Source organism: Gossypium hirsutum, chromosome A11 (genome assembly GCF_007990345.1).
Source record: "Gossypium hirsutum isolate 1008001.06 chromosome A11, Gossypium_hirsutum_v2.1, whole genome shotgun sequence".
In the NCBI taxonomy this organism is placed as follows: domain Eukaryota; kingdom Viridiplantae; phylum Streptophyta; class Magnoliopsida; order Malvales; family Malvaceae; genus Gossypium; species Gossypium hirsutum.
Window position 1 is genome coordinate 20,140,969 of NC_053434.1, and position 9,095 is coordinate 20,150,063.

General features: G+C 32.1%; 1 protein-coding gene across 1 annotated transcript; it reads right to left on the reverse strand.

The window, feature by feature from the left end:
* Nucleotides 1-1,951: 1,951 nt before the first annotated feature.
* On the reverse strand, nucleotides 1,952-7,725 carry LOC107924700 (cellulose synthase-like protein B4). Its single transcript, XM_016855258.2, has 9 exons — nucleotides 7,346-7,725; nucleotides 6,935-7,259; nucleotides 6,558-6,683; nucleotides 6,354-6,461; nucleotides 5,219-5,431; nucleotides 5,010-5,124; nucleotides 3,120-3,286; nucleotides 2,688-3,038; nucleotides 1,952-2,607 (listed from the first exon to the last, which is right to left on the reverse strand). Exons 1-9 carry the CDS (start codon nucleotides 7,600-7,602, stop codon nucleotides 2,041-2,043), a joined length of 2,229 nt encoding a protein of 742 aa, XP_016710747.1. The 5' UTR covers nucleotides 7,603-7,725; the 3' UTR covers nucleotides 1,952-2,040.
* Nucleotides 7,726-9,095: the final 1,370 nt, after the last annotated feature.

A 9,095-nucleotide genomic window follows, 5' to 3' on the forward strand; every position in this document is an offset into this window, starting at 1 on the left:
AAAATTCTTCAACCAAGGGATTGGAGTGAAAATCCAAATTCTCCAAAGAAATTTCCAACCAAATTTACCACCAAAATTGACCACCACCCATATTTCACATATTGGAATTTCCAAATGGCATGGTAAAACGCCTTCTTAATGAAAAACCAACATATGAGACATTCTTGGCTCATATGTTTCAAATAAGGCACCCAATTCAAATTCCCAAACTGGTTCCAAGAATGGTGGAATTGGTATGGACCATCATCCTTCGAGATCCTACCAGAAAAAAATCAAAATTTATGGCCTAAATTCTTTGACAAATTTCAACCTGAACTAGACCAAAAACATATTTACAAAACAATCCATTTTTTTCTCAAAATTGCGCATTTCTTGGATTGTTTCTTGGAATTATTCCTATGAGCAAGATCAATGTACTGGAATTCCATTACTAGTTCGAAACTACAAAACTAAATGGTGGGACAAGTTTAATGATGAAAAATATGATTCAAAATATTTGGATAATTTTTTCAACAAGAATCCGAGATTATGTAAGTCCACAACCCCAGATCAAATCACAGCAAAATTCCTTCAAGCAAAATCGACAGCTAGTGCGATGTTAGCTCAAGCCAAGACAAAGAAGGAATACAGAAAACTCATGGCTGAAATGCTCAGCTCAATGGATTCTGAATCCGAAGATGAGAAATCTTCAGCGTCTTCAATCAAAACGGTGGATCTTGTAGGCGATACCACCTCAGTAACCATTACCAGGACCAAGAAAAATTATGCAAAAGAAAGAAATGAATGAAAAGGAACAGGAAATATTCTCTGGCGTAAACAGTAAATATTCCCTACAAGAAAAGATAAGTGAATAGGAAATATTCTCTAGCGTAAATAGTAAATATTCCCTGGCAAGAACAGTAAGATTCCCTGGCACATGAATAATGAATATTCTCTATAGTTTGTATTTTTGTAACCAGAGAATATATTCTCTAAAAAGTTTCAATTATGTAATGATATAAGGGATTAAATTTCCCGATTCAAATGATGTAAAGAGACAATAGCCCTCTATAAAAGACTATTAGATTTAGAATGAAAGGCACGACTTGAAATACCCATTTCAGAGATCAAAAATCGTTTCTCCAAATTTTTAATTTTTCAAAATTTAAGTTTTAAATTATTTTCCTGTTCAAGATTTATCAAATTTTCAATTTCAACTTACAAATTACGATTACGATTATCACATTTCAAATTCTATCCTCAGATCCTCAGGATAATCTAGTATCATTGGCTATAATATTATTTGAATAGTTATAATATTAAATGAATAATTATATATTTTTAAGACATTATTATTCAGAAAGACACCTATTGAAAGATGTCTCTATGAATAGATATGAAAATTCCTATAAATAGGAATGAGATTTCATTTGGAAATCACACCAACAAGTTCTAAAACTTATTTCTATCCTTCCTCATTTTCTAATATTATTAGATTGTTCTATAAAGAGTTACTGCAGAAATTCTTTATAAAAATTGGGTTTCTTGTGATTCATTGCTCAGTGCTTAGTGGATTATTCTCGTCAGTGCAAAACGCAAATAACCATTGTTTTCATTGTATCATCGAGGTTAATTTGCTTGAAATTCTTTTGCACACTGAATATAGGTGGGGGCGAATATAACCTTAAAGATAGTGGCTTGATACACGTTTTGGAGTCTTATCCTATTTCTTTATTTTCTATTCGAGTTCTATTCTTGTGTTTGGGATTTTCCTCACTAGAGATTTGTGCTAACATGTTTTACAATTTATGTTCGGATTTGTAACTACACCCAGACATTTGTTTGTTTGTATTATACCTTAAATATGAATATTTAAGCAACAATACCAAAGTGCAATAGCAACAATCTTTGTCCTCCTCTGTTGCTACAAACAATGATACCAAAATGCATAATGTTAACAATTTAAGCAATATAATAAATAAATTCGTTGATAGTCAAACACGATTTCATACCATCATTTCTTTTACATCATACGCTTTATGATTTTAATAATCCAAAGTCTCAAGCCCATGAGGCTGTACCCAAACAAACTAAAACTAACGCCAAAGAAGTTGACTTGAATATGGTGGAGGAAGGAAGCCCATATTTTCCTATTCTAAACAACCCTTTCATGAATGGTCGAAAGCATAGCACCACCCATAGGCTACACAAAACCTCACCGAGCCCTACCCCTGATCCTTGCGCATCTTTATGAACTAATGGTCGCAACCCTAAGCAAAGGGAAAGCAGTGCCGTGAGGTGCACCAGCAAAAGGGTCGTGCCCGGTACAAAAATCGGTGACTCATCGAATGTAAACTTTGCGGTGCCGTTTATTTCATCGTCATCTTCATCTTCGGAAGCTTCGTCATTTTTTTGCGTAACATCGAAAACTGTATCAGACAAACCTAAGAGTTTAAGAACGATAGTTAGAACTCCAAATAGATACGCCGAAGTCGCTGTAATTCTTGCCATTCTCATGTTATTCCACCATGCTCGGAAAGACAGGTCTACTTTCAAGTATTCCCTGAGCGTCAGCATGTTGTAAGTCACAAAAATGGCCACTGGAATTAATATAGCCGGGTCCTGGACCTGCATTAATCGTCAATATCTTGTTAATGATGAATTGCTGGAAACACACAAACATAGTATCCAACAGATTTTATCCTCACCTTGGGTAAGAAATGCGAGTTAGCAATGATGCAATATGCAGGCAGAGCAGCATAGCATAGCTCAGGAACAGAGGTAAGCCCCCAAGAAAGCAAATAGATGTAGAATAAGTACAACCTGAACTGGAGGTTTCCGGTCAAGGTGAAAACTATGGGGTTGCTTTTGCTAACAAGGATTTCAAGCAGGCCAGTTGCCCACCTTTTCTGTTGAGTCATCGCTGCTGGGCCACCGGTTGGCGCACATCCTAAAAAGGCCGGTGGGTCTAGGAAATGGAAGTTGGATTTCCACCCTTTCTTATGAATATTTAAGCCAGTTAAGACATCTTCTGTCATGGATCCATATATCCATCCAAACTGAAATGTAAAAAGTAATCAAATTAATACACAAAGTTGATGCTCAAATGTAAATATTTTCTTAGGGTTTTTTCGAATAACCTTTGTTCCCCAGCTGGAACCAAATTCATAGTCGCAAGCTGCAACTTGGAACGATGCCTCGAGATAATCTGAAATGCTTTTTCGAATCCCCTTTTCGCCTTTCAGTGCATGAGTTGCTGATTCCAGAAACTCTTCTGATTTCCCGAACTCTTTCATCGCTTCATAATCTGCTTTTTTTTTGTGTGTGATAAAACAGAATAAGCCATTATGCATGTTCTTTATAATTTTAATTACCATCGGAGTTTTAAGGCTTTTTTAGTAATATATATATATTGAAACTTCTTCAAGAGAAGATCGATAATGGTTCGGAACCTATTTCATTTCAGAGTATTCGTAAATAGAAAATATATTGCTAATTAAAAAGATTTGTTGGTAGTTAGCGATTAGTTTTAAAGTTTGTCTCACGCAGTCGATCGAACCACCAACTGATCGTGCACGAGTTTTATCTTTTACCTTCGTCGAGAGCTGTACAATTTGTGGAAGAAAAGTACTTCGAGGGAACTTTAACTTATGACATGTAGTCACGACATGCCATAGGTGAAGGGTTCAAACTCCACCAAGAGTGAGACGCTCATGTCCCCTTAGTGGGTGGTTATGCACCCACGGATTGCCCATTGCCTCGAGGTGTTTCCCCTTCCGTGAACTGTATATGACTTTCAATGTAGGCGAGGGACAAAATCCTAGCATGACCTAAGGACAATTCCTTCGATTGTTGGAGGTCCAATCGATTACTCGACAAATGATACTTCGAAGACTTCTCTCGAAAAAGTTGCTCTCCCCTCGCTTTTTATTTTTGAGGGAGGTCAACTCCTTTAAGAAAAGTCTTCAAAATATTGTTCATCGTACATGAATGCATGACCCATTGCCTTGAGGTGATCCCCTCCGTACACCATACACGATTTTCGACAGAGATGGGAACAAAATCCTGACATAACTTGAGAATAATACCTTTGATTGTTGGAAGTCCAACCAACTACCTAACAAACAACAGTTTAAAACTTCACCCAAACAAGTTACCTTTCAACATGATTAAAACAAAAATATCTCTACAAATAAATGTTGGTCTAAGGTTCTTTGTAAATAAATTTTGTCTATTTTATTAATTTTTAGTTTAAAATAACGAATTATTCTATAAATAATTATAATTTTGTTTTAAATTCAAAACTCAAAGTAAGTTTAGAAAGGAAGAAGTACAACAGCAAATTTGCAAAATTAAAAATTAAAAATTAAAAATACTGTGAGACTATTTAGATCTTAATTTTAAAAAAAAATGTGAGTGAAAAAATTAGGTAAAAATATGCTTATAAAATATTATAGAAAAAAAATTTATGAAAAGCTTTGGTTGAAATAATAAAATTTTGAGAACTTATTTTATGTTCAAATATTAACATTATGTAGTTGTTCGAATATGTAGTTGTATTTACATGTTATTTGTACTTGTAAAACTTTTTCCTTTAAAAAAAATAAAAGAAGCTCTAACATTTATGGTTTTTTTTTAAATTATTTTAGATGTAAATTATATAATTTTTATTTTATACAAAAATAAAAAACAATTGTTAATTTTTAAATAATTTATTAACTAAATTGATATCAAATTAATATGTGACACCAACTAAAAAAATAAAAGAAAATTTATTTACAATTTTATAAAATTTAAAAGAATTTCATAAATTTTGTGATTAATAATTTAAAGAATTAACAACAAAACTATACTCAAAAGTAACTCTCTCTTTTTTTTTGACAGATACTCGAAGTAACTTTCATGTGAGCATAATAGGGAAACAATATCAGTTGTATTGTAAGTCCAAAAAGTTTAAAATTTAAATATGTATAATGTATGTGAGCATAATATGAAATAACATAGGATTGAATTAAAAAAAGGAATATTACCGTTTATTGATGCAGCGTTATCAGGCCATACACCATAGATGACTTTTCGTCTATGGAAACATCCTGTTCCGGCATATGGAGGTCCTTGGAGTCCTGCTATTCCACGCCCTATATACTAGTACATATATGCAAAGTTCTCCAGTAATGACAAAAACAAAGTATATATGCATGTAAATGTAAAAGCAAAAGTAAAAGTAATGATGACTTACTTCCATCAAAACCACCATCTGGTTGCCATAGGGATCGTCCTTAGTGGCATTGTAGAAACATTGAGGATACTGGATAAATCCCATGTCCCTTTCGCTCTCACGCCCAACAAGCTGACACAATGCTTGACGAACCACTTGTGGATTGTTCACAAACATATCACAGTCTACGTTCAGCATGAGCGGCGCATTCGTCATCAACCCTGACACTCTACTCTGTTTTTCACATTATTATCAATTCAATCCCATTAAAATAAGTAAGATATATATATATTTTTTAATTTTTAATCCCACTTGACTGTTTTTAGTCAAGGAAAATAAATTCTTTTATATAATAATTAAGATTAAGATTTTATGAGGTATAAAATAATCATCTACAAAAATTATCATTAAAACCAATCATTAAGAATATATATATATATGATAGTTTAGGAGATTTTACTTAAACCGCCGTCTCTAAATAACGTTATTAAAGATTTTTCTCACATAATAATTTCAATTAGAGATAAATCTCAAAAAAAAAATTAATGTGTTATTTTATATATCAATTTTGATTTTGTATAATTTTATAAATAAAATTTTAATTTGATCTAATTTTTATAAATTGTTAACATAATTATTGATATAACGTAATTTTATGTTTATACATTACACATATAAATAATTATATTAATCTAATATAAAATAAATCGAGATATTTATTTATTTAAATGTGTGTCACTGGATCAAAATTAAAGTTTAATTGTACATTTAAATCATAATCAAAATTTCATATTAAAATTTATGTATTAAATTGCACACTAAATCAAAATCAAAATATAATTTTGAATTTGTTTATAATATTCCTAAATAATTTCAAGAAGAAATTAAATGAAATATGAGTTCATATTTGTTCTTTGAAATATGTCTAGAAATTTGGTGTTTTATTTTTTCGATTTTAAAATTTAAGTTGTATTGTTATTTTTGTTTACTAAATTTGTTGAAAAAACTCGTTTGTTAGCTTTAATTTTAATAAAATAATTTTAAATCAAAATATCTCTAACATTTTATTTTTCTTATTTTTAGGAAATGGAATATTCTGGACGAAAGTATTTGGGAAGAATGGTCCGACCGAAAGTGTGTGTATTAAAAGAATTACCAGAACGTTCATAGCCCCAGCTTTGAAATGATGTCGATATTTTGGCCGTTTCTCTCTGGAAATATAAACCAAATGCGGCACGTCTTCCTCACAATTCTCGCCTATTATCTACAACACCACAATTCTTAACCATATTATATTTTGTTTCCATTTTAATCATAAAAATATACAACATTTGCCTCTGTTGAAACATAAATGAGTTACCTTTATTATGGTTGGATGGTTGCCGGTTTCAATGTTGGCGAAAACAGCAAAGTCGTGAGTTAGATTACATGGAGCTGATTTTCGGCTTGCTTCCTTTATTTTAAGGCAGAGGTGTTCATACTCGACCTACACCAAATAAAATTGTTGATACAATTTATCAACAGAAATGGAGAGATGGGAAGAGAAATGTCAAGGTAGGACGAGGGTGAAGAAGCAGAGAGATTAGGACCCCCAAATGGTCTGAAGTCTTGTCTTTTTTCATCATGCCAGGTCCGACTCGGGTCGGATCCCGGGTCTGATTATTATATAATAAAAATATAATAATCGTATAACAAAAATATATAAATCCTCTCCCAATTTTGGAATTACGTACGTACCTTAATCTTTTCCCACTCCTCTTTGAATTCGAAATTGGGAGCGGATATGGATATAGGATCCTCCAAGAAGTATCTAAAGGGAGCTCTAACTTGTACTTTGTACTTCTTACAAAACGGAACCCAAAGCTTAGCAAACTTGGAAGATTCCACCAGAGAATAAAAGGTGAGAGCGGAGCAACCGTCGTCGGATACATAGCAAGCTAGCTTGTCCGCTGGATAGTCGACAGCCAGTAAAGAGAGAACGGTGTTGACGGTCATAATAGGCGGTTCTCGCACCGGATCTGCGGTAGTAACGAACATGTCTACCGTGGGAAGCTCCGGAAACCTGACAACAAATTATATGAACTACGTTTATGAGCCACTTATAAGCAATAATACATAATTAATCTTTGGCTGGTTTGTTTGCAATACCTTGGTTCAAGGTTCTGTGGGTAGGTTTTGATATCCACAGGACTCCATTTGGCGTTAACAATGAGAAACCAATAGAAAGTGAACCATGACTCGCATAAGAAAGCAAGGAGCCAGACAAATCCATGGGTTTTAAGAGACAGGAGACGATAGAAGAGGAGGGAAATGAGAAGGAAGAAGAGTGTGGTATCGAGTGCTCTTTGGATAGTGTTTTTACGAGCATTTTTGTGATACAAGGGGAAGGGGATTTCATTCGCCATTCATATACCTACAAGCACTTATGGGTGTTATCTGCTCGCTTCCTACCTTTCTTCTCCTGTTATAAACTGAGTGAGGCCGGCCAAGCTTGGATATGCTTTTCTTTTTTAATTTGTTTTGTCCTTAATTTAATAATATAAATCTGACTTTATCTATAAAATATATAAAAACATTAATAAAATATTTGTCATGTGTGAAATTATAAAGTAAAAATTAAAGGTTAAAATATATTATAAGTGTATATTTGAAACTTGATATTTCTACTTTTATTTTTTAAAATTTTCGTCCCTCTATTTTTTTATATAAAAATTAAGTCTAATTATTATCACCTTTAAAATTATTCTAGTAAATTCTCTAGTGTTACATTTTAAAATTTAAAAAAATATTTTAAAATTCAAAAAATAAACTTGATAGTCATATACTAATAAAAATAGCGTTCAAAATATTAATTAAGATTTTTTTTCTTAAAAACACTCATTCAAATTTGTCATGATAAATTTTTTTTTTCTATTGAGTAACGTTCTTAAGAAAAGTTAACATCAACTTTTTAAATGAAATAGCTAACAATAGTAACTTTTGAGACTAACTAATGACATTAAAAAAGTAAATGAATCAAATTATGTCAATAATAGATTAAATCACGAATTTCAACATAGTTTAAGGGCCAATATTGAAATTTGACTATTATCTTATAATGTTATTTTTCTTAAAAAAAACAAACTTAAAAGAAATGAGAAGTCTTGTGTCAATCTCTAAAATTTTAGGTCATTCAAATTGTCGAAACCATTTTTAAATCGAGTTTTGGAAAATGGGAATCGACTTTAAAAAACGAAAACGGGAGTCGCCACCATTCTTTTTAGGTGTGATTGGATCACCTTTAAAACATTTTGTTTTAAAATCATTAGTTTTGGTCTACGAAATAAAAGAGCGGGTTTGGGAGTCGGTTACGTACGATGAAGGATTAGCACCCTCGTAACGCCCAAAAATTGGTACCTATTTAATTATCAAATGTCTTTAAGGTCGGAAATTTAAGAATTTTAAGATACAATCCTCTTCAAAACATTTTGATTTTGAAAGTTGGGATTCACTTGTATCAAAATATTGACACTAGGTTAGCATTTTGGAAATCCCTATCTCGAAAACAACAAAACGCTATATCTAGTAAGTTAGGACACAACGCTTTGAAATTTCCAAGACAATTGCTCGTATTTTGAAAATCTTTAAAAACTTAGAAGGATACCTGACTATTCGAACTCAACGAGAAAAGTTGCAACCTAATAAGTTAGGGCACTACTTTTCTCGATGCTTCCAAATACCAAGCATTGCCTTTTTATTTTTTGAGAACTTTGAAGTCTCTTTTTTAAAACCGATGCATAAAGGAGCATATTAACATAACATATGAGATAACATATAATTCAACATAAAACATAATACAAAATACATATTTAAAAAGAATAGGTAAAAATTCCTAAACACATAATTCAACGTATATTTA

Coding starts and splice junctions, on each gene's coding strand:
- LOC107924700 (XM_016855258.2), bottom strand. CDS start 7,602: ATGGCGAATGAAATCCCCTTCCCCTTGTATCACAAAAATGCTCGTAAA. Junction 6,462..6,557: donor ACCATCCAACCATAATAAAG/GTAACTCATTTA, acceptor GTGGTGTTGTAG/ATAATAGGCGAGAATTGTGA. Junction 5,432..6,353: donor CTGGGGCTATGAACGTTCTG/GTAATTCTTTTA, acceptor TGTGAAAAACAG/AGTAGAGTGTCAGGGTTGAT.